General features: G+C 45.1%; 2 protein-coding genes across 8 annotated transcripts in view; one reads left to right on the top strand and one right to left on the bottom strand.

Moving 5' to 3' along the window:
• KRCC1 (lysine rich coiled-coil 1) overlaps positions 1 to 8,472 on the bottom strand; it is a 29,580-nt gene extending 21,108 nt beyond the window's left edge. For 4 of the 6 annotated variants that reach the window (XR_012775439.1, XM_075499510.1, XM_075499513.1 and 1 more), the window contains exon 1: positions 8,261 to 8,472. Coding sequence is in view for 3 of the 6 variants with exons in the window: in XM_075499510.1 (XP_075355625.1) it covers positions 8,261 to 8,327 (67 nt within the window). In the remaining 3 variants the exon portion in view is untranslated. Of the gene's footprint in view, positions 1 to 8,022; positions 8,178 to 8,260 lie in introns of those variants that run through there. The other 2 variants (XM_075499517.1, XM_075499514.1) reach the window with 2 other exon arrangements.
• A 2,662-nt stretch (positions 8,473 to 11,134) lies between these two features.
• Positions 11,135 to 24,807, top strand: part of SMYD1 (SET and MYND domain containing 1) — a 28,874-nt gene continuing 15,201 nt past the window's right edge. Inside the window, exons 1-4 of one of the 2 annotated variants that reach the window (XM_075499508.1) lie at positions 11,135 to 11,233; positions 11,595 to 11,937; positions 23,359 to 23,535; positions 24,226 to 24,439. In XM_075499508.1, the coding sequence (XP_075355623.1) occupies positions 11,801 to 11,937; positions 23,359 to 23,535; positions 24,226 to 24,439 (528 nt within the window). In that variant the 5' untranslated portion in view covers positions 11,135 to 11,233; positions 11,595 to 11,800. Of the gene's footprint in view, positions 11,234 to 11,508; positions 11,938 to 23,358; positions 23,536 to 24,225; positions 24,440 to 24,807 lie in introns of those variants that run through there. The other variant, XM_075499509.1, reaches the window with a different exon arrangement.

Genomic DNA, 24,807 nt, shown 5'->3' with positions numbered 1-24,807 from the left:
TTTGTCAACAGCCCATACTTTGGAGGAAAAGACAAGTGTCTGGACTATCTGGACTGGAGTCCTTAATCCAGCCCACACCTCCTATTTACTAATGACCCAATGGCCATGTTTTCTCATGTGATTCTTAGTAGGTCTTATGGGTTTGTCCTTGCCACAGTTTTCTCAGCTATATTATGAAACCTATGGGATTTAGTACTGCCACAGACATGCTGTGAGATCTCATGTTACGTGAAGTCCACTGACATCCTCAGAAAAGACATACTATAGCAACAGTAAATATTAAAAGCAGTTTACGCGTCTAAAAGGATGCACAAAGTGAAGTAGCGCACATAAAAGTTTCTGGCAATCAAAGGATGAACCTGATCCCACTGAAATGCCAAGAGCAGCTTTGCAAGTGACTTTAGCACAGCCAATTAACCTCAGATGCTCATAACATCATCCCATTAAAGGAAGTGCAAAGATCCATCAGAGATTTAACACAATGTTCATGGAAAGTGTGGAGCACTGTAACAATCTCCCCTGGCTCCTGGGCTTAGAAACCCCACCGACCACATTGGTGCTTCTCTTCAGTAATGGCCCTGTTTCCAGTGTCATCTCACAATGAGATTGCAAGGACTGATCCTGGGCAGCATAGCTCCTGAAAGCACAGGTGGTCCAAACTTTGTTGGTGCTTACAGATGTTAACATCAGCTAAGGCTGTCACTAAAAGATACAGGGTCTGGTATGGTAGATTAAAATGATTAGCTTTGGGGCTTCAGTAGTCTTGAGCATGCTCCCCTTACATGAAGATATGTGACCACACAGGGCTAAAAACAAGAGTGCAGTTCTTGATTTGCAAGTGTCTAGAAGCACCAAGAAAGATAAGAGCCCATTTCTAGTGGGTATAGTACAAGCATAAAAAAAAAAAAAAAAAAAAAAAAGCAGCTTCTACTCTGATCTAAGGTGACACTGACCCTACTAGAAGGATGCACACAAATGGAAAGGAGCCAGGATGACAATGGACAACTACAGAAACACGAGGCTGCACGTATTAACCATGTGTATTTATAAATTTCTTATTTCAAGCAAACGTAATTATCAGCTCACCAACACACCATCTGCCTCACCTGTACCCTTTGCTTTGCCCCGTTATCCTTCCTAAGCTGTTAAGAAATACTCCTTTTCAGAGGGAACTGGGCTGAGAAATGTATCTGTCAAAGCTGATTGATTAGACAGAATGGGAAATGAGCAAACAAGTACCACCCAGGCATAAAGGGAAAAATCTAGCAATAAACCAGGTAACATCTTCCTGTTTCATCACGCTTCACTTGTATGCCCAGAAAGAAAACGTGAAAGACAGTCTAGACTTCCATGAATGTACTACTTATAAACTGTCCTTAAAAAAGCAGATAAAAAAGCCCCTTCCTGGGCTTCCAAGTGCCTGCTGTGCCAAGCACTCCTGATGCCAGAGACGGCCTGACAAGCTGCCTTCCTATACAGTCTGCAGAATTAAGAAGTGATTGTGACTGCAATATCATGCAACCTTACGCTAAACAATGCTTTGGTTCTCCCTGCCCATTTAGCCCTTGCCCTCTTTACTGATACAGCCAAAGAGAGCCCCTTACTGGTGCTAAATTCAGAATGATCTGGGTGTTAAATACCTCATCTTATGCATGTCTCAAGAGAAAGGGATGCACCAGCTCTGGTCATGTTTCAAATGAATGCTAAGGTTGCTTTCTATCCTACTACTAATTCCCCAGCCACCCAAATCACTGTTTTAGTAGTGTGGATTTATAAACATATATAATTATATTTCTGGATGCCCATGTTAAAATCACATTGCAGGACTGCAATAAAAACAGTTCACTCAAGACCTAAGATTGAGATCAAGAAAGTGAATGTCAAATATGCAGGTATCTATGGAAAGGAGGACTTAACTGTTAATGTCATTCAGTTGCATCCAAATGTGACTTGAAGCAAAACAAACCCAAAACTGTTCAGTGTCAGGGTCTGACTGGGATACCCTGGGTCTACTCTCAGCTCCGCTGCCAACTTGTTAAACTTTGTCAATGCCTTGAAATCTACATTCTCAAATGTAGATATGTTTGTATTTAGGCATTTAAGCTTGAAAACTCCAGTCTTCATTTCTGTGCAGCTTTGATTCCTGCAACAGGACCATAGGAGTAACTAGTTACCTACTGCAAAGGGATGAGTTCAAAGCAATTCTTATGAATGTAACTGTGTTGAGTTCCTCACGTGGATGGGCCTATTCAATATTATCCTAAACAACAGAATTGGCATAAACAGTCACTTGAAATTACTGTTTTTAGTTAGGGTACAAACAATCTTGGTTTAAATTCCTTGGTTTTCTTAGAAAACAAGTGTTTCAAACCAAGTGCTTTTCTAAGTGACTCCAGATGCCAACATCTTGCTATTTCAGTATGAAACAAGTAGAAAGAATCAGAGAAGGACACAATTTCTCCTTCCCACCTAAGCTGCATTTTACAAGTTACCTTTTGAAACGTACTCAGTGAGCTACTGCCCATAAAACATACCTCCGCTATAACTTCTCACTGTAGTGGCTAGTCCACACTCACGTAAGAAATGGAATGGTTCCTCTTTCTAACGGTGCTGTGGCCTCAAGAGACTGCAAGTCCCTTCAGGTCCTGATCAAAGTTATTAACACCAGCTCAACTTCGCAGGGATCAGAGTACACCGGAACTCTGAGCCTGGTGAGCTACTGCTGTAGACAGGTACGTATGGCCAGCCCTGAGCACACGTAGCAAAGAAGGGTCAACCCAGCCTGGGAGGAGTGATGATCTTCACATTCCAGATGGCAAACATACATCTAATACAGAAGGGGTAAAAAGCTGTGTAGTCTTAATTCATAGCCAGTAGTTAAATAATATAGGTCCACAGGAAAAAAATTAGAACATTTTCAGATGTTTGCAAAGACTGGAGAAGCAAGCCACAGGGCAAAACGATGTCTTCTACTCTTCTTTGAAGAAATACCATCAGTACATTTGCTTCATTACTGTTCCCTCTCAGTCAGTGTTCCGTTTAAGTCACACTTGCAGTTCTTTATAATTTTATTTTTTATGATGCCACCTTCAAAGCTTGAGATTGGGATGTAACCTAATAATTCGATTCAAATCTAATGTTTTAGTGAGTTGGTTTCACTGTTACAAGTCCTCCATCATTAAGATAAGCCACGAATCATTGAAGATTTATTAATTACCGAAAATCACTCAAACTTTACAAAGACTGGTGCAAGAAAAGTTTCCTAAACACATCCACTTTCACTCTCATAAAAATGATTTCTCATTCTTATCTCCAATGTGACTTATAAAATGTCTGAGTAAAAAGAAAAATCTGTTATTAAAGCAGAAGTAGATCATAATAAATGTATGCTTAAAACCCAGCATATTGGTATAATTTTCTGACTGGCATCTTCTGAGAGTGTTCAGAAGACACAGAAGCGAAATACTTCATATGAAGTGAAATTAAAAGCAGTCTGATGTAATAGTGAATAACATAGGTGAAGACAGAGAACATCAAGTATCACCTGAATATCCAGGTGATATCCAATATACTTACATACTTGCTTATTCATTTAGCATTTATGAAAATGCTTCTCCAGAGATGTGTTTTATACAATTTTTTTTTTTAATGTCGAGAACACATTCATAAAACAAGATCAACTTGATTGTTTTAATGTTCAAACACTGAAATATGGGCACTAAGAAGGCAATGGGAACTGCAGGTGCTCAGCATATCTCAACAAGAAAACTGAAGTAATTTAAATAAATTTTAAAAAATCAAAATAACAGAGGTGGATTTTGGAAATCTGGAACCAAACAGGTTGACTAATAATAATAAATCAGACTCTTAGTGTCTGAATTGAAAGATAATGATTTGCTTACTGTTTTTCGATTCTCAGTTATGATCTCAGAAGCACACCCAGCATTTTTAATTTTTTTTTTTTTTTTTTAAATCTTCTTCACTGGAACAGCAATTCAGTTAAGGCATTAAAACACTGATGTGAGAAGGGTCAGGGACATTTTAACATTATTGTACTTGTATATGTTACTACTTGAGAGAAGTTCAAGGATGTCTTTTCAACTTTAAACCTTTGCTATCTGTTTTTTTTACTTTACTAGGTTAATTGTAGAGGAATCTTTGTGGCATGCCATGTAGGAAAGGCAGGGAAAAAAAAAAGTCTTCCCTCAAGGCAGTATAAATGTGGTAGGAAAAATACTAATGTTAATTAAAATATCAGAGACCAGGTAATTTAAAAAAGCCTGTTCAGCCCAGGATTTTCTACCACTTGATTAAAAAGGAAATGCTCCCAGCTTTAGTCTATTATTAATTTTTCTTTTCCAATTCTTGAGAGTAGAGAAGACAGAAAGCAGAATAATGTAGTAAAGAAAAAGTCTAGGCTAGACAAATCCCTTAAGGCAAAGGTATAAAGTTTCAAGTTCAAGGTACTAAACCCACAAAATGACATAGCCAAATTCTGCCCTCAAATGCCAACAGCAAACATAGCATTTTAATGAAAAATAGATGGATATACATGAATCAAGTTCAACAACTGCAAGTCCTCAAGAGCAAATTTTGACCCACTTATTTTCTCATTTTACAAGCCCTTTCACATGGCTGTCTCCAAGGCACATCTGGACCAGGACAAGCAATGGGGTTAAGTGCATCTTACCAGGCTACCACCTGTCAGCCTCACAGTAACTGAGTGTGCATGCTGAAGCCTGTCCCAGCTGCAAAGTAAAACAGGTTAATTTACATCACGTGCACTACATTAGTTTGCTTTACTCTGCAAGCAAGAAAGGCAGGAGCCTGCACACAGTCGGTTATGTCATCTCAGCTGACGGGCTGTAACTTCATGTGATGCACAAACTCTACTGCTTGTAATCAGGCAATCATATTCCTACAGGATGAAAGACAAACAAAAGCTTGAATGCTTAGAGTATCAGCTGTCCAAAACTGCAGGCAAACAGCATCACTGAAATCCAGTCACTTTTGGTTATGGTACAGTGGGAAAGCATGGTCACTGTACAGTAGGAGTCAGAAAGCAATCTCAGAAATAAAAACTCAGATGTCCACAGGTATCCAACTTAGAAAGGGCAGGCAAAGATAAACTTTAAAACCCTTATCAAATACACTGAACTGCGGTATTACAGCACTGTATTGCTATACAAGCAAGGGAGTCTGAACCAGAAGGATTTGCATTTCTGCAGTTAGGTTGAAAGATGTTTCTCCAAGGAAACAATACTGTAGTAGCACTAAATTTTCATTTTCTCAGTGAGTTCAGTCATTGAATATCCTTTTGAATTATTTTTTTGTTTTGTTTTCAAAGCTCAGGTGATCATAAAAAAATGAAAAGCCAAACTGGACTCTGTTGTTTGGAAACAAACGCTGTTAATGCTGGCACTGCATGTTTCCATAAACTAGTTTCACCACTCAAACTATAAGATTTTTCCCCACAGAATACTATACCAAGTTAACTTACAAGCATTTATATGCATCTTTGAATACTATATGTTATCACAGATTTGACTAAGACACATGGCTAAGCCTGTACACACGCATGAGGCCTTTGAGGCGTACAACTACACTACAAAAACAGGGGTTAAACCTAGCGTTGCCCAAACCTTCTCAAATGGACAAACTAAACCAGAACAGTGCTAAAAGCCTTGACGGCCGGATGGATCTGTGATCTGCCCTGACACACAACAGAAGAAGCTTGCAATTGATGTGAAACACAATGCTCCCCCTTTTGCCCAGGATGAGCAAGTAACAAGATGCTTCGCCTGCTCTCTTTGTGCTCTGAACTCAGCCAGGACACAGAAAATATTTTAAAGCATTAAGATTGAAGTACAATATATCAATCGCTACTAACAAAATTAAGGTGTCCACTTCTTGCAACACAGTTCCTTGATTCTCTTCATTTTTCTCCCTGTTGGTCCAAGTCCTCTTGTTTCTACTGCTCTGCCTCTGCTGAACATCACACTGATCTCTGCTCCCTGCATCCTATCACACCCACGAGGGCTCGACCACCCTGTCACAGCTGAAGCAGACTGAAATCAGCTATTCTGCTTTTACCAGCAAAAAAGTTGCCTTTTTTTTTTTCCAAGGGTCAAATGATTTTTACTGCAATAAATTGCTCAGGATTTCAGAAAACAAGTGTTTGATTTTTTTTTTTTTAAATTTCTGTGAGCACAGTTTGATCCAGCTGTACTTTACTTCTTGAAACACACTGTCAAAATGTGAATAGGGTGCAACGGAAGGCTGGTTAAGTCTATGCTGGGTGGTTGGTTCCTTCTGAAGAAGGATCTAATGCATTAGACTTCTTAAACACTGCAGGATAAGCTGTTAGTTTCCTTGCCAGGCATTAAGTTATTTCCTTAGGATAACAGACCCTTTTCCCTTTCCACTCTGTCGTGGTTTAACCCTCCTTGGGTCTTAAGAACACACAAGAAATACACCTCCCAATCCCCACTTTGTAAACTGAGGCAGGTTAAGACAAGTTACTTGCCCTTCTGCCCGGCTCTCTTCTGACATATAAATGCTCCCATACGATTGTATGATAGTTTGTGCAATGTTATTTCTCAGCCTACTCTCAGTGCTATTTAAGATGGGCTTGTGGAACACTGGGTGAGAAACATATAATTAGTAAGTTGGTACCCGACTCTTTTTTTCCCCTCCAGTAAGTGAAGATATGTAGACTAGAAAAGGAGAGGGGAAAATTAGTAATTTATAACACGAGCGTGCTACATACTGAGTCTTGAAAAAGGATGCATGGGTGCAACTACAGATTAACTACACTCTTACAGGTACTAAGGGTTTTAATCTTGTTGCCACTGAGTCAAAAGAAACCCCTTGGGCTAAAACAAACAGAAAACCCCAAGGGGGTGTGTGGGTGTGTGTGTGAAGAAATTAGCAAGAATTGTTGCCATGAAGTTTCCAAAGCCAACAGTTACTGCTAATTTTGTATTTAAGAAAAGGATACCCTCCCACCCCAACAGGCTATCAAAACAGAAATTACCCATAATATCCAGTTCCACAGCTTCTGTTTGGCACAGGTAGGAATTGACAAGCATAACCAGCAATCCTTGCTGTGTTTGGCTTGCAACAAAACCTGTACCAGCTGTGCACTAAAAATAAGGGTGTGAGCTACCTCTAAACACTGAGAATTTAAGAAAGACAACCTTCAGACCCTTAAAATCCCTTGAAATTCCCAGGAGGTCAGAGTCCTTCTACAGTTAAAGCCTTTGTTGCTAATACACCAAAGCACATTTTGGAGTTCAGGAACATGACAATTCAGTTCAAGAAATATGTGTGAAAAATGGAATTTAATCCTAAAAATAGCAAGACCACATCCCTAATTTTCCCCAAGTATATTCCTTTGAAGAGCATACATACTCGTGTTGCTTTTTTCCTCCAGAAAGCTGACTGCTTAAAATAGCTGTCAGCTTTTTAAACAAAGTGATTAATTCCACCAGAGTTATTTCTGTTCAAGAGTACTACTAAATTTAACTGACAATGGGGAAATCTGCTGTTAATGGATGTTTCACATATTTAACAAAAGCTCGTGTTCATGCATTGCTAAGTGTGTGGCTTTTTTTTTTTTTTAAAACTTGATTTTCATTATACAACTGAACAGTCAATGCTTATAAGCCACTGACCAAAGCCTTTCAACATGCAAGTATTTTATACCCACTATGAATGGCTTGGTGTTCCTGGAAGCTCAACACTTTTTTTTGGGTACTATTTGCTAGATTTCAGGAGAGATTACCTGGGAAGAAGAAGACATGGAAAGTTCCCATCACTTCTCAGCCACAACCTTAAGATTCAATTCCAGGGTTCCATATCACAGGTCTGGTGTATAAAAGTAACCTGTTTGTCATCTTACTGTCCCAGAAGCATGAGCTTAGCTTACAAAGCTAGAGCCAGACCTCTTTGCACCGAAGAATTAACTGTAAGACTACCTTTTACGAGCTGTGTATCAGTTTCCTATTTCAGATACCCTACTTGCTCCTTCCACGTGCAAAACACAGACACGACTCTCGTTGCATTTTGCTCCTCATTAATTTCTGCCTTTGGTATCAAACGCCTATTGCTTTTCAATACCGGCATCATAAGAACATACTTTATTTCACAGAGGGAACGCCGCTACCATGCCTCTACCACACTCCGGCAGGCCCCTGTCACCACCTCCCCTCACGGCCCCCGGGGCGGGCCTAGCTCCGCGGGGCCGGGCCCCACTCACCTTCGCGGCGGGCGACGGCGAGCAGAGGCCGCAGGGCAGCCTCCCCAGCCCGCTCCGCCGCCGCCATGGCCCCGGCGCTGCCAACAGGGAGCCGCCGCCGGCCTTAAGGACACCGCGCCGCCGGCGGGGCCGGGCCGGGCCGCCTTGGCGGGGCCTTCAGGGCCGGGACACCTTAACGGGCCGCGGCCGCCGCCTCTCCCGTAACGAGCTCCTCCTGCGGGCCGGCTTCACCCCCCTACCCTCACCGCCCCCTCGGGTCCACTTCAACCGCCCCGGGGCTCTACTGTAACCCCAGCCAGCCCAGCTGGCCCCGCCGGTCCCCAGCCCGCCCTCCCTGGCTGCCCCGCGCCTGGCCCGGCCTCCCCCTCAGAGGCCCACAGCCCTCCGGGCTGACTAGGGACTACTGGACTACTTGTAACTGCCTAGTAACTACTAGTAACTGCCTAATTGCGAGTAAGAGCCTAGTAACATTGTAGTAACTGCCTGGTAACTACTAGTAACTACTAGTAGCAGCTCAGTGTCTGCCTACTAACTTCCTCATAACTACCTAGTATCTGCCTAGAAACTACTAGTAACTGCAGGCCTCTCCTCATCTTGGGTGGCTTCTCTCCGTCCCCGGCACCCAAAACACCCCCAAAATCCCCCAAATCGCTGCCAATCCACCAGCAGGCCCTCGTCTCCATCACCCCATCGAACCATCCCTCTTCAGGGCCGAATTCCCCCCAGCCCCTGTTGCACCCACCTCCAGGAGAACAGGCAGTCTAATTTCCCCCAAATTTTCCCCCCTGTTTCCCCAAAAAGGGGTTTCATTGGGATGCAGGTGATGACAGTTAACGTTTAAAGCTGAATTATAAGGACAGCACAACTCCAAGCAGCACCCGCCTAGGACAGTTGGGTTTTTTCCCCTCTTTTTTTTCCTTTTTTCTTTCTAATTCACAACTTGTCTGAGCACTGCTTACCACAGTGCAAAGCTGCTGCGATTAAATTTGATAAATTGGATACTTTTTTAGAGGGCAGTAGAGGGTGCTGTTTGTTCTCCTGTTAGGAGGACAGGGCCACTCACCCCTCCAGCCCAATATCCAGACAGATCCGAAGCGCAGAATAACTACCCTGCTGTTGAAGGGTCAGCCTCGCTCGGTGAAATTTGAAATTCAATGTGTTTCCGAGGGGCTGAAAGTAGGGTCACTGCTCCAAATAGGTATTTAAAAAGCAGGAATCCCTGTTACTAGCCTCTTTTGGCCCTCTCCAGCTTTCCCGGTGGGTTTTTTTTTTTCAGATTGACAGTTCTACCACCGTATTTTTGCACACAGGTGGGTCTGAAAGCATGCCCCGGTGGTACCAGGGGTGGGATGCGCAGCCAGATGGCTGATCTCCTGTACCACCCGGCTGAGCACATGCCACCGTGGCATTCACTGGGCTGGAAGGGGAGAAATGAGACTTCTGTTACACTCTATCTCAGCCAAAATGTTTTTTTTTTTGTGATCTGAAGGGGTGAGGGGTGTGTTGTACTGGGTACACCGTGAATGTCTGACTGTGCAGAGACCTGCTCTGTTGTAACTGTCCTAGAAGGACTTTGATCTGTTGGTTTTAGTTGGCTCCTTTGAAAAGATGTAATTATGTTCTTTGTTATAGTTATATTCTTTGTTATTCTATTCTATTCTATATCCTTTGTTATCTGGGAATCAAAAACAGTATTTAGTGTGATTAATGACTGGGTTCAATATAGCCACACTCCAAACGGAGGTTTTTTTGAGAAAAAAAATCAGCACCTAATTTTGAGGTGCTAAAGTACTGCTGGCAAATATATGTATCTAAAAGGCACTTACACCCAGGGGAATTAAACATGGGTAACAGGTGAGACCTGAGCATCCGGACATCGCATATCACACAAGTAGAGCATTGCAATTAAAATTGTAATTGCTTGTAGGGGCTAATTGCCTGTAGTGACTTTTCTACGCTGCACAGTGTAAATGCTGGGAGGTCTGTGCTGACGGCTCTGCAACGGCTCTGGCCCTCCTCAGGACGAGTGGAGGAGTCTGGTTGTTTGGGGAAGATTGCTCATAATCACATGAACACCCAGATCACCCTGAATTTATAGAGTTGTGGATTGATATCGTTTGTGCTTGGCACACTCGGGCAAACTATAACACAGGATATTTGTGCTGAAGCATGATACATACTTCATTCGCAGGCAAGGAAAATTGCCAGAAGCTTTTAGCAGAAGATGCTGAGCAGTTCTGTGACTGTCTTGAAGAGCACGATGATACTTCCCACTGCCTTGGCAAAGTAAAGCATTTCTTTTACAGTCTAGGGATGCACAGGAATTACACTCTTTATTTCTCTGCACCTCACTTTCCCTGTTAAAACAGACAGGTTTTTCTGTGCAGCACAGAGGTGTGGGAAGAGGTTTGCAAACGTTGATATCTGTGCAGTGCTTAGAGATCCGGGAAGAAATAGCATTAGGTTTCCTAGGGGAGGGAGGGTGAGATTAACAGGAACCAGCCCCACAAAGTGCTATTAAATGATAAAAAAATGCTGAATGACAATCTGGGCTGGGTTCAGTTTCCACAGCAAGGTTCACTCTTGCACATGGAGGCCTTCCCTTGTGTCTCCCCAAAGAGGTGCTGGCTGCTGGGGGCAGAGAGCAAAGCAAGGGCCTGGCTTCTCATGGGTTTGGTCTCACTGGTGCACCCTCCTTTTCCACTCAGGTGGCTCAAATTCCCCCATCTCTTCCACAGCTGAGCACTGGAGGTGGGGAGAGCCCTCAAATGCAGTGTCGTTTCAAAGAGGTTTAGCGCGTCCAAAATTGTGCAAATATCTAAGATGTCCTGCTTTGCTTCCGCAGCCCGTGCCGAACTGCTGCTGTCCTTCCAGCTCCTTCCACGCTGCTCCGTGCACCCACTGCCACTGGCATTTGGGAAGTGACGCCCCTTTTCCAGGCTCCGGTGGCGACAGGATGCCGAGAATTTCAGGGTGTATGTTTCACTGTTATCCCTGCCTCTAAACACGCCATCCATCTCCTAGAGGGTAAAAATAAAGCAGCATTGTTTAATTTCTGGAAAAAGCCAGATGACAGTGGAAAGGGTCAGAAATATGTATACCAGCCCTCCCTGTCCCACTGTCTCAGCTGTTGCTTCCTGAGAGACAGAAGCATGTGGTTGCTAAAAATACCCTGCAAAAAGAATACATTCTCTCTCCAATCAGAGAGTATAAATTAATCCGAGTTGTAACATATACAACTGCTTGTGGCTGGGAGAAACAATTCCAAACGTGGTTTTCAGAGGGGGGTTTCCTAATGAAGCAGAAGTCCCAGCCCTGTGCCTTCCCTGCATAGGTCGGCGATATTGTGCGGAGGATCTTCGCCTTCTGCCTCTCCTGCTCCCACCCCCTCACCCTCCTATGGGAAACGGTGCGGCCGGGGGTGGGGGGAGGCCAGCCCTTTTATAAGCGTGGTCTTGCGGCAAGTCAAAGTTGACAGGAGTGGCAGGAGATTTGGCTTGCTCCGAGATACCCACCTCCCAAGCCTTGGGGTCCCTTGGGATGACCAGAGGGGGAATGGAGTCAGTCGAAGTGTTCACGTCTGAAGGCAAAGGCAGGGGCTTGAAAGCGCAGAAGGAATTCTTGCCTGGGGATGTCATCTTTGCAGAGCCAGCCTATGCTGCCGTGGTTTTTGATAGGTAAGAGAAAAGAACTTCTAAAACACAGACTGAAAGTCATCTTAATGCAAAATTTCATCTGGCCGGGAGGGTAAAAGTTTGAAAGCGCCTGGACAGTATCAGAGAAGGGTGCGAAGGGAAGTCAGAAGCACTTCTGTAATGCATTCAGATGCATTCACAGCTTGCAGTGAATGTCCTTCCCTGGGCTCAGATCAGCTTTTTTACTTTTAATATGGTGCAATCTGTTTCCAGGATGTGATCTTGCAAGGTGTTCGGTGCCGTCAGCTGTTATCAAATGCAGTGAAAGTTGCGTGTATTCAGTGCCTCACAGAACCGGACCCATGTTACGCTCCGGTGAACTGCCAGGAGTTAGTGTAATTCAGGTACAACAATCTCAGACTGACTTTGCTGAAGCCTCCGATGTATAGTGCGTGATAAAAGTGAGTTACATTGCGCTCTGCTCACGTGTACCACCTCCCAGCTGTACACGCAGCTTCATCACCCACTGCCTTCAAACTAGAAGCTAGTGGGGATCTGCGAGTGATATTGTTTCTGTTGAAGTGATTTTATATTTATAGCTAGCCAACTTAACTGGAGACAAGTTTCTGCTTTCACTCTTGCAAAAGATGTTTTTAATTTTTTGTTCACGCTGATGTAGCCAGAAACGGAATTCTGGCTTAAATACACTGAAAGCAAAACGACACAAAGAACCAATTCCTATGTTAATCTCCCATGCGATAAATCTAGAAAAAAGCCTCAGACATGAATGGAATTTGTTCAGACTTATAATATGCCAACTGAGAACAGAATTTGGCCCAAACTTTTTAAACGAGGAGCTAGATGCCAGCTGAAGGTTTCATTCTGGGCTTAGGAAATTTGTGAGCATTCTTCAAGGGCATCATGGTGAGTCCTGAGACTGATTTTTTTGCCCCAAACTGCCAGTGACTTTAGTGAATATTCTGCACACTAAATAGGCCAGTGAGTGGTTCTGCCTAGCTGAGCTTTCCCTGGTTGAATCAACTCCACTAGTGAAGTCTGGGACACAAGCAGAGCTCATGCTGCTGTTTTAATCCCAGTCATCTTGTAGCTGAAGCTGATTCATGCTACTGTGTGATCTGGCAATAGCAGAGAATTGGGGATTAAATGGACAGAGCAGGAAATAAGTTTTTTTGTCTTTCATTCACTTTTTCCTTGCCCTTACACTATCAGTGGGTGAACATGTTTATGAATCTTTACAATAGCAGCAATGACACTTTTTAGTTTGTATTTTAATATGTCATTGCAAGAGCTGACATTAAAAATGTCACTTTTTATTTTAAAATGTTAAGTTCTTGAATTCTTAACCCTGAGTTCAATTACAGTAGTTAGTGACAAAACCATCTCTCCTTGACATGTCCTTCTAGCTCTTGTACTTTAGTTTCACTTGTGTTACTAGCTGGAATCTTGCTGTGGTACTGTTTGCTTTGGAAGTGCCTATGAACAATGATTTCTCCCATATGCCATATTAAAAACACTAATTATCCTTTAAACCATTGAAAATATTTTGCCTTTTGATTGCTGGTTGAGAATTTTTTTTTCTTCTATGTGAAATGTTGCAAGCATCATGTGTAGAGTGGAGCTGCCCGTGTTCAAGAGCTACAACTTCACTGCATTTTCAAATGTCACTTGTGTAATGTGAGATAAGGGCAGAAACTATCACCACATCGGCTTGCAGACTGCAGACTGTCTTAGACTTAGGTTTCCAACAGAAAACCTTGGTTAGGGAGAGATGTGCTTCCCTCTCTCCCCAGTCTGTGTTTGTCTAGCTCCCAGAGGGCAGATCCAGACATTGAGCAGCAAGGGGGTAAGGTAAACACATCCCTTCGCTGCGACTGCAGAGAATGGGGATAGCTTCAGTCATTCTTATCTCTCTGCTTCTTCTTCATGCTGCTGTGCAATAATAATGGACTCTTACCCTCCCATGGCACATTTCATCCCAAAGCACTTTATATACGTCAGTGATGAAATGCATTACCAAAATCTCTGGAGCCGGCAGTGCCAACTAAATGCTTGTTGGTTAGTGCTCAGCAGGGAATATCCTGGGCCTGAGCTTTAATGGAAACATGCATTTTTCTTGTGAAAACTGTTCTGATGTTTTTCACACACACAGGGCTTTAGTTTTGAAGGTACCTTCTACCACTATCCCAGGGTATTAAATTACATATAACCCCCATTGAACTGATTGCTATCAAAGAAGGATAGCCTGGATCCTTGAAGGACCTGCAAGAATAAATCCACACTAGGCCGTGGTGGCTGGTTTTGCCCTGAAAGAACTGCTGTTGCCTCTGGATGGATGAAGAGTCCGATGAAGAGGCATGTGTTTTTCCATGCCCACAACCAAGAATTTATAGGTCCTAGAAATGGTGTTGAGCCTACACTATTAAAAAGGATCTCACCCTGCACTGAGAAACCCAAAGTGCGGAATCCATCTTCCTACTTCCACTCAGCATCTTCATCTCTTGCTGAAAGCATTGTATATGTGTACTATGGAAAGGGGATTCCAGTATGAGTGATTGGTAGGTTTAATTTTTCAGCTCAGGTCCTACCAAATAGGTGACCAGATTTTCCACAGAGGTCTGCTTTCTTTGTGTTTAAAGGCCACCACAGAAGCACAAGAGTGCAGAGTACTTGGAAAAGTTGGTCTGTACTTTGCAGCCCTTTGAGGTGCTTAGTTCTTTGGGAAGTCTGGTCCCAGTGTGGATGCTGAGCCCCTGAAATCCTGCCCCTGATTTTGCTGTTGAAACCAACTTCTGTATGGATGTTCATCATACTACAGTGGCCACGCTGCAGTCTTCTGTGTGACTACATGTGATGTGGGAACACAGCAGGCAAAGCGAAGGTCTCTTTTTCAGATTAGTAGGAGCAGCTCTTCAGAGATACAACATAGTTTTCTTGGTGTGGCCGTACTCCAGGATGGAAGGCAGCTTGTGTTTGTGCCCAGGCACAAAGATGTCAAGAGATGGAGGGTGTTGCTGTTCAGAAGTGGGGGAGCCCCATAAAAGCTGATCATCATTTGACCTGGTGAAGAACGTAATCATGAAACAAAAAATTTGCATTATCTGCTACAGGTGTTTAATTTCAGGTGTGTAAGTGACAAACCCCTCCATAGGGCTGTTGCATAGCAGAACCCTACCTTTCATACTCTGAGAAACTATCAGAAGAACAAACCTCTTTGACCTGACTGTACAGGGGTCTAGGGAGCCTGAACAACGAATCTTGGCACCTGGTGTTAGGTGCTTACAGCAGAAAGTGTGGATACACTACGCTTTGGGTTTAAATGATGCAGAGGCCTTTCTCTGTGTATTGATGTAATTTGGAACTGGGGCTGTCACCCAACTGCACTGTATGAATGTCTGTCTTTCAGTAGGAGGCTGAGTTTGAGGAGGTGTTGAGAATTTTATTTTGCTAGGAAAAGGAGAAATGTGTTCTTTGAAAAAACTCTATAATCAGCCATCATAATCTGAGCAAGTAAGACCATCAATTTAACTGGACCAACCTACAGGGTGGTGTGATGGCTTGTCCCGCAATATGCTTTGGGACTCAGCTTGCAAATTAAGACACCCAAAACTAAGGTCTATGATAAGTGTCTGCATAGAGCTAAGGGCAGGATTCAGTTGCTGTAGGTGTTTAGTGTCATTTGAGATGCCCCAGAGTGTCTGAGACATCCTCTTAGGGCTGACAGGTACAAAACAGGATTTATGAGAATCAGGCCTCCTCTCAGGCCAGATGGGTGTCCCTGCAGAGCCTAAAATAACACTAGGCTCCTATGTCCAGGCCAGTGAAACCAGCCCTAAATGCCCGTTATAATCAATGGAGCACTATAATGTGCACCAAACACAGACACCTGCCTTTGAGCTGAATGGCTTTCCAGACCCCACTGAGTGTTTTGATGGGATCTCTACTTAGACACTGAGGGTACAGATGAGCACATCTAACTGTCTAAATCTTCAGACTGCATCCCACCCTAGAAGCCCCTGAAGGTCCCTGAAGTCATTAAAGCTGGTGAGGGCTTGTACTCTTCAATAATGGTCATCTGAGCAGCAGTTTCTTAGCTGGTGCCAGAGACTTTTAGTCCAGAAGTACATAAAACTCAACGTGAAGCTAAAGAAGGTTCCTATAGACATCAGCCAGCTCATAGTTTCTTAGATTTTAAGGCCAAGGTATGACTCACAAGGCTAACCCTGCTCATTGCAGGGGGGTTGGACTAGATGACCTTTAAATGTCCCTTCCAACCCAAACCATTCTGTGATTCTATGATTCTATAACCTTTTGCTTAATACAGTGGTTACCTGGCATTGACTCCCGCATCAAGCCCATTATTTCTGTCTGAACTAGAGCAGGCTGTTTAGAGAGACAGTGAATACTGATTAAAAGAGGGTGCAGATCTCAGTGTGATCTCTGGTATTTTGCTGTTTGGATAAAGTGCAGACACACTCTCTGATTTGTGTTTGAATAAGCCTTGCTGTTATCAGCTGAAATAGCACTCAGAAAACACCAGTGTCAGGCCTACTTTGCCCTAAAATAGATGCAGAAGGTTGGAAAAATATCTTCTCAAGGGATTCTTTGCATTTGTTGGGGTCATTTTTCAATTTGCAAAGCCCCTGTGCATTCCCCATTGACATTAACTCTCACTGAAGCTTTCTCTAGCGCTCTGCTTCCATGTGGGATTTAATCCTTCCTTCTCTCTTCACTTTCTCTTGGAAGATCCCCGGTCTCCTTTCCTCACTGCCACCTTCAGGACGATGGCATTCCCATTGCCTGGGCTCAATGTACAGTATGTGACCTTCTCCTGTGCCCGTGTCATTTGGCTCTCGAACCTGTAAGAGTTTACATTTCCTACAGGCATGGGGATGCCTGATATATCTCTGTCAGCCTTCATCAAGAGAAGGTTTGCTCTTTAACCAGTGGGGTTTGAGAGACAGTAGTCAAGGCAAACAGTGTCATGTGGTAGAAAGCCAAGATCACCTGAAGATCTGCTTGACGAGTGATCTGCAAATTGCCAAAAACCTGAGATCATGCAATTTTTGAACTCCTTTTTGATGTATGAAGCCAGCCCAAAACATTTTCCAAGGGAAATGTGGGGAGCTCCATTATTGTAGCTGGGATGACCTAGGGATATAAGAAATGCAAAATTTTCCATAACAGCATGACTGAAAAGATTATGGAAGCAAATTCTTTGAGCTGATACCAATAAAAACTGAGAGCTAATGTGATCATATTCACATTGTTTAAAATTTTCTGGGGTTTGATTTTTTTATTATTATCTCATTTGTTCAAAAGCTTAAATAAAACCTAGCTTTTTTAAAGGAAACCACACCCACATCTCTCTAAAAAGAGGCTGAGAAAGCTTGGAATGAAAGACTAAAAGTAAAATAGTCTAAAATTGATCTAAAATAAATCTTCCGCTCAAATCAAACAAACTAGGATGTGTCAGCCCTGACATTGTAAAGATAAAAGTACTAAGTTCCAACCCCCTTTTTTAAAGGAGCAGAACTGTTCTTGTGCTAATAATTCACCATTATAAGGCATCTTCAGTAGAAGTCAGCTATTGAATACCTCCCTTTTCCTTTCAATGCTGAAAGAGCAGGTGCATTTTCTTAGGCTGTTGTGTTTAATGAAGTGTTACAGCCTCCTTTGAAAGCCAAGTGGACTTTGCCTAGATCTTAGGCTATTCTTATGCCGTCCTCTGTAGGACCTTGAGGAGAGAGATGCCTAGCCAGCCAATAATAAACATGAAGCAGGTGGACTTAGGTGTAAGTTAGGTTGTCTGTGTGTGTCATCTGTCATGTACAGAATAGCATAAACTCATATTAAATAGTTTGTGAGCTTCTCACCATGTCCATTAGCTATTCAATGAAATCCTCCTTTTATTCCTTTGCACCACAGCCATCTCATCTTGCTTTTCCAGATCAGTGAATGAGGTGCTGTGGGTGCTGGATAGGAAATGGTTCGCAGATGTTTAGGTTGTGCATGTCTCAGAGATGAGGTTAATATATTTCCTGTGGCAGTGCTCAGCCCTCTGTCCTGGCAGGTCCAACAGATCTTAATCCATCTGAATCCAATCCAAGCAGTCACAAGAGCTATTTGTTTCTTCTGCTTTCACTGAGAGCCATGCTTGCAGGAGCCACGGTTTAGCTGACAGTGCTCTGTCACCTCTTGCATTTGTTGGCTGGCACATTGAATCATTGCTTTTGTGACTGTAGCTACGTCCAGGATTAGTAGCAGTTGTGCGTCTCATCTACGTAACATCAGAGCTCATGAACCCCTGAGGGCTGAGCTCGGCTGATGCTTGGATGAGTGGCCAAGGAAACCTGAGACTCCCCAGAAAGTCATTTAGTGAGTCAGTCAGTGGCACCTGCCCTCCAAGTCAGTCCTAAATCCCTGACCTGGCAAGGCTTGGATGGGCTGGAGAAATCACTGTGCTAATGAAGAACCTGCTTTTGGGCAGGGTGAAAAAAAGAAGTTCTCACTATGTGTGGAAGATGGCAGTGAATGAATGGCCAGAGATCACCCCAGAGGCCATGGTGTACATAGACGCAGCAGAAAGCAGTTGTATTGTCCCTGTGTTAAAGCAAGGGAAGCCGAGCACCAAGTCTCTAAGGGTTCAAACCTCCAGGGCTCCTGCATAGGTACCTCTCATCTCTCCAGAAACCTTCAGTGCTGCCTGGCCATGCAGCATCCTGACCACATGGGCATGGGCTGCTCTCTTTACAGGGAGAGTAAGCTCCATCCGGGCCACCTGGAGCCACTTTGGGTTGTGTTAAACAGTTTCTAGGCCAGATAGAGAAGGCTTTATAGATCAGTGGTTTCCACAGCCTGAGAGACTTGGGTTTAACCTGCTGCTCTCCCTGTCCTTGGGGGACCTTAACCATTGCAGAGGGGATGACAGGGGAGACTGTGGACCACTGCAAGCCTTTGGTGTCCTTGGTGTTGTCTACCTCTAGGACAGATGGTATCAGAGCCTGTCATAAGGTCCAGCCCTGGGGCCAAGGGAGAGCCCCACTTTCAGGGTGTTTGGCTCTGAGCTCCTCTGAGACAGCAGGAGTTTGCATGACTGCCTAGGGGCACCTGGGGGATTTAGGTGCTTGCAGAGTCAGGCAGTGCTTGAGCAATGTCTGTTGAAGATTTAGGCAATAGATCTCAATACCTGTGTCTCCTGATTTAATTACTGCGCCAAGAGTTGAGTCCAGGCCTCTGGAGTCCTGGTAATGCACATTATCGATAAATCCAGTCTTCTTTTAAACCATTTCTGAGCATGAAGGATCCTGTGAGGGTTTTGTGAGAGATGTGGTATTTCTTATACCTGCCAGTCAGATTACCTATGAGTAATTGTGTCTGCAGTTTCAGTACCACGTGAACTGTTCTTTCGCTTCCTTGGGAAGTCTCGTATAACTTTTTTTTGTGCATTTCTGCATCTCCTCAGAAATGAGGGCTTTCCAGGGCTGGTGGTAAGTTCCATCAGCTGGGTTTGCTTTGGAAACTCTGGACGCCTTATGCAATAAACAGCAAAATGCAAAGCCAACATTTCAGTATTTTTCTGTTCTCAGAGAGAGAGCTGGGGGCAGACAAGCCCCTGTTTGAGGACTTGGGTTTTGCTGCACTGTATTCCCCTCTGACCTGTCATTCCTCTTTACAGGGAAACGTCTTTAACTGCCTTTTCACTTTCTGACTGCCCTCAAAGCACGCAGGCGGCAAGAAGGAGCCCCATTCCCTGCGCGAGATATCTCCCCATCCTTCCCGGCACAACGTAACCACACGGGTTTTATCAGCTCTCTGGCTCTCCTTTGCCTTATAAGGAGTGTAATCTCTCTTGCACCTCTCTGCCCCTCTGACTTGACAGCTGACAGAGCACAGCCTCGCATTTCTCACCAGCTCCCAGCTCTTTCATTTGACTTAATGGAGTTTGGCTGCATCCCCCTTCCTGGACACGTGGTCTCCCCTGCCCCATCCTGGGTGCTTACCTTGCATCAGGCTCCCTCCTGTGTGTGGGCACTGCTTACTGTCATTTTTCCAAACCTCATTTTTGCACGTGGTTTTTTCTGCTGCAGGTCATTCTGCTTTAAATCAATGGCCCTCTGCTTTAAATCAATGGACCTTTTCATCCTGCAAGAGCCAATGCGCAGGGTGGATTGTGTCAGCAGCTCATGCAATAGTGCCAGAGGAATGAAAGTGCCTTTTAAGTGTAGTGTGATAGATATAAATATGCATACATATGTCTGTATAGTGGAGAGGCAGGACAGTCTTGGGGCTGGGGACTCTGGGGCTGTGGGTCTGATTCCTGCTGTGGCACAGACTCTTCGTGTGATCATCAATACATTTTTTCTATCCTTGTGCCTCAGTTTCCCCACCACGGGCTGTGGATGATGATAATGTGTCCTTGGTAATGAAGCCTCTGTGGTCAGTGAGTTTTTTGCAAGGAGAACCTCCTTCCTGGGGCCAGCAGTGTCTAAGTGATGGGAATTTAAATTTTCCCGTACTGTCGAGCCTGGCTGGAGGCAGAGATGAAGTGGGCAGTTGCCTGGAGAAGCAGGCAGCTGGGGGCACCAAATCAGGCAGTGAAAATCCTTCTGTAGCAGTAAGGGGAAAGTCCCAAAGTTGTTTGGGCAGGAGACAAAAGTGTCTCCCCCTCCTTCCCAATGAAGCAAGACCCTGGAGCAAGCAGCTGGATGTGTGAAAGGGGAACATGGGGGAGTGTTGCAAATGGAGTGAGAGTGCATTTCACTTGTAAGAAAGAAGCAAAAATATACTTTATTGATATAAAACAGTGAGTTAAAGTTCAATGCAACAGTGGTTTAACAAGATTCGATGGCGAGGTAGACTTGATTATTTACTGCATAGAGGATAGGGTCAGACAAAACTGTCATGAGGTTCAGAAAAGGATCCTCCCGTTGTGTCATGAGGTTCGGAAAAGGATCCCCTTGCTTTCTAAACTCCTCCGAGAGTAGTCTAGGTGTGGCTAGATCCAATCCTAGTCCCAGACTTGGTCAATGGCTTATGTCTAAAGGATTATATATGCGCGATCAATCCTTTATATCACTTAGATAAGATTTCAAAGTTTAGCATGCTATTAGTCACTTACCAAGGATCTGTTGCGGCAAGGAATCTCTCAACCTTGAGGAGTAACCTTGAGAGGTGTCCCTGCTCAAGGGGAGATCCTGGCGTGCAGCCCGCTGCCGTGCAGGAGAGCTCCAAGCACTCTTGGGCTGCTCACTATTTATGGGGGTAAGATGGTTGACTTATAGTCATATTTGCACGCCGACCACAGATTTTAGTTTCTTAGTTGGGTGCATTGCACAATAGCCCTAGGCTATTCTGTTGTTATCTGTCTCCTGAATCCACTTTGAGCACATCCAGCCATCACGACCAGATGCATCCATTATGACCACCACTGGTGGTTATCACCTGAGCAGGGTTACGGGAGATAAAGGTCGGGGGCAGGGGAAGCACACTTGGTCTGGGACCCTGGACACTCTTGGAGGGAGGACATGAGGTTAGAATTCCTCACCAGTATCCTCTGATACATTCCTCCCCCAGCCTTGGTTATAGTTGCATATATAGAATTGTAGGATGCTTCTTGGAAATCCTGTTTTGAACCCCACAAAGAAGCAACCTGCTCCTTTTGAAAGGGTTTCTGAGTTATCCCATGACCATCTAACTCACAGTAACCTCTCAACTAGTTAAACTGCAGAGCCAGGAGCAGGAATAGCTGGTGAGCAGCACTTACCGCTGTTGGCACCAGAGAAAGACACGTCAGGCTTTTGGATTTGGAGGAGAAATCTGCATCTCTAGCCCATCTGCAGGAAGGCTTTAAGTGGCCTAAAGAGCACAGTGCTAAAATTGACGGCGGACTAAACTTCATGCCCTGATAGCAGAGCACATCCTCACATCAGGCACTGTGCTCGTTACCTGTCATGTTTAACAACACCCCCATGGGTGGCATGTTCTGGGCCACTGACCAGCACTAAATCATTGACGGCCTCAGCTCAGCAACATAGCAGACTCGTGAAGATGAAAAATCCCCTGGATTTATTAATCAAATCTTAGGGTGGTCATAAATGCAAGTACTGCTCTCCAAGCTTGGCATTACAGCCAGCCCACCCCATGTCCTACCCCAGCCAGTACTCCTGCGAGCTCGAGAGTTCGTGTTTCCTCTGTCTTCAGCTGTTTGGTGTTCCTTGTCCATCCTTGGGCAGCTGAAAATCCATTTGTGCCTTGGCATTTGTGCTTGGGGGTCTGCTGAACAGCCGGGATCCTGCCCTGGTCCCTCAGACCTTCACTAATCCACATTAAGCATCTGTCTCGAGTCACTGGGACCAGGAGAGCCCCAAACCCATCCAGCCTGGACCTCCGTGCTGCTGTCTCCTGATGGTAGACAGCCAGGAGACATGTACTGCGACTGAAGGAAGGAGAAGACATAAACCACTCTGTGGTGAGAAGATCTAACTTGAAGGAGGCTGTTTTCTTGGTTTCCTCATGTCATTTCCAACACAGTGCCACAATTGCCCAGTGCAATGCCTCTAGTAGAGCTACACCTTTGGCCCAGTGGCAAAAAGAAGCGACAAGCAAAGCTGCTTTTTAATCCATGGAAACATATCTTGGTTTCAAGCAGCACAAACACAGGGTTTCCCTATGCAACCACTTCAATCTTTCAGTCTTCTTCATCGTGATACACCTCTGGTCTGCTCACTAGCAGAGCATTTCTGATGTGTATTTGTATCCCCACAGCATGCCTGTGCCTGAGGAAAGCTTAGGAGAGCAGTTAGGACGGCTCAGAGCCATGCTCCCGTTTGGTCCCTCTCACCCAATGTTTTCCTAAGTCTCTTGGGCATGATGGTGGCTGCTGCTCCATTTTGTGACCTGGCCCATGCAAGGCCCAGGAAAGCCGTAGTGCTCAGGAGGGGTTTCACTTCAGCTGAATTCAGAGGCTTTGCAGGCAGGTGAAGCTCTCAGACTGGCTCTTTGCCTTCATATTCTTCTTCGTGCTTGCCTGAGCTATAGACTCATTAGGCATCTGCTTTCTGCTCAGCAAACGGGTGGCTGGTGCTTCAGCATGGGCCAGACAGAAAATGAAAACAGACTGAAAATCCTGTTAACAGCGGCAGTGCTGACGAGGAGCAGATGAGCTGCAGACAAGAGGGCTGAGAGCTGGGGAATGCTTTATTGCTGTCCTCCTTTAAACAAAATATCTGTCTCTTTGGCACAGCCAAACAGAAAAGCAACAGCACTGGGCAAGCGCACAAGGATTAAGCTGGGTGGGATGTTTCTCTGTCCTCCCAAAAAATCTCAGGGGGGTCCATCCTCAGCGGGTGTGGGGGCCCAGGGACGTAAAGCTGGCAGGACCCTTGCTGGGTGGAGCTGGCCCTTCACTGAGGTACAAGCCAATGGGTCCTTCTGTCCTTCCAGCCTGACGCACGTCGTCTGTCACACCTGCTTCAAACGGCAGGAGAGGCTCCACCGCTGTGGCCAGTGCAAGTTCGCCTACTACTGCGACCGGACCTGCCAGCGAGCAGCTTGGCTGAACCACAAAAATGAGTGCTCCGCCATCAAGAAGCACGGCAAGGCACCCACCGAAAACATCCGGTGAGAGCTGGCCCCAGGGGCTGAGCCAGCAGCCTGGGGATGGTGGGAGAGCAGAGGGCTTCCCTCCAGAGGGTGGTGAGGAAGAGCTGGGTGGCCTGATTTGGACAGGGTGGAGGTGGGAGCTGGTTTGGGAAAGGCCAGGAGCATGCATGAGCTGATAGGATTGGGACCTGGAGGAGCATCCCGGCTGCGAGGGGGTTGTGCTCCTGCTTTTTTTTTTTTGGTGCTGGGCCCCAAAAACTCTACTGCAGCTGAACGTGGTGAGGCAAACCCTCCTGGGGTGGTTTAGGAGGTGTGGGAAAGTAGGGAGCAGGTGGAAAAGTGGAAGAGGAGATGGGCTCTTCCCCAATTTGTCTATGGGCTACATTGATTTGGATTCACATCCTGGCTCTGTCATAAGAAAGTGAGAGGGATCCCCAAGAAAATGAGAACTGTTATGAAGGGCTGGGGACCTGGAGGTCTGTAGCACTTCTCCAGATGAGAACATAGATGCCGGGGCAAAACCCTGCATCTGTCTCCCTTTCCTTCAAAAGCCCATGGATGGTGACCAGCCATCAGCCATCTGATGCTGAGCCTGTCTTGGTCTGTCTACACATAATTTCCTATCCATGAAATGAATTTTGATGGCCCTTCAGTCCTTATCCTTGCACTGGGTGGTGGTGCTAACGCCTGGGGCTCTCTCCTGGCCAGGCTGGCTGCCCGCATCATGTGGAAGATAGAGAGGGAAGGCAGCGGGCTGGCAGAGGGCTGCCTGGTCTCCATCGATGACCTGCAGAACCATGTGGACAGCTTTGGCGAGGAGGAGAAGAAGGAGCTCCGTGCTGACGTGGAGAGCTTCCTTGAGTTTTGGCCGCCCCAGAGCCAGCAGTTCGGCATGCAGTACATCTCCCACATATTCGGAGTGGTACGTCAGAGCGGTGGGAGAGCAAACAGGGGGCTGCTTTTAGTGCCCGCTCCCCAGAGAAAGTCTCCAACTGGCCTGAGTTGAGGAAGCCTGAGTTCATCCCTCTCTTGCCCTTAAGAGGCCGTAGCAGTTGGGATAGCCAAAACCGGCATTTGCTGCAGGCGGTTTGAATACTGCTGCATTCCCCATCTGCATCGCTTCTGCACCGACACTGGGAAACTGAGGCATGACAAGGGCAAGGTCTGAAACCTTTTGTCTGTCTAGGCATGCAGGCAAGTGGCTCGCTCAACCGCAGGTGCTGCGTTGTCATCACAAGTCCCACTGGGCATCTCTCTGCACCTGGGAGAGCTGAGAAAATCTATTTAAAT

This window comes from Mycteria americana, chromosome 4 (assembly GCF_035582795.1).
Source record: "Mycteria americana isolate JAX WOST 10 ecotype Jacksonville Zoo and Gardens chromosome 4, USCA_MyAme_1.0, whole genome shotgun sequence".
NCBI lineage: Eukaryota > Metazoa > Chordata > Aves > Ciconiiformes > Ciconiidae > Mycteria > Mycteria americana.
The sequence above is the reverse complement of the archived record's forward strand: the minus strand, read 5'-3'. Positions and strand labels throughout refer to the sequence as shown.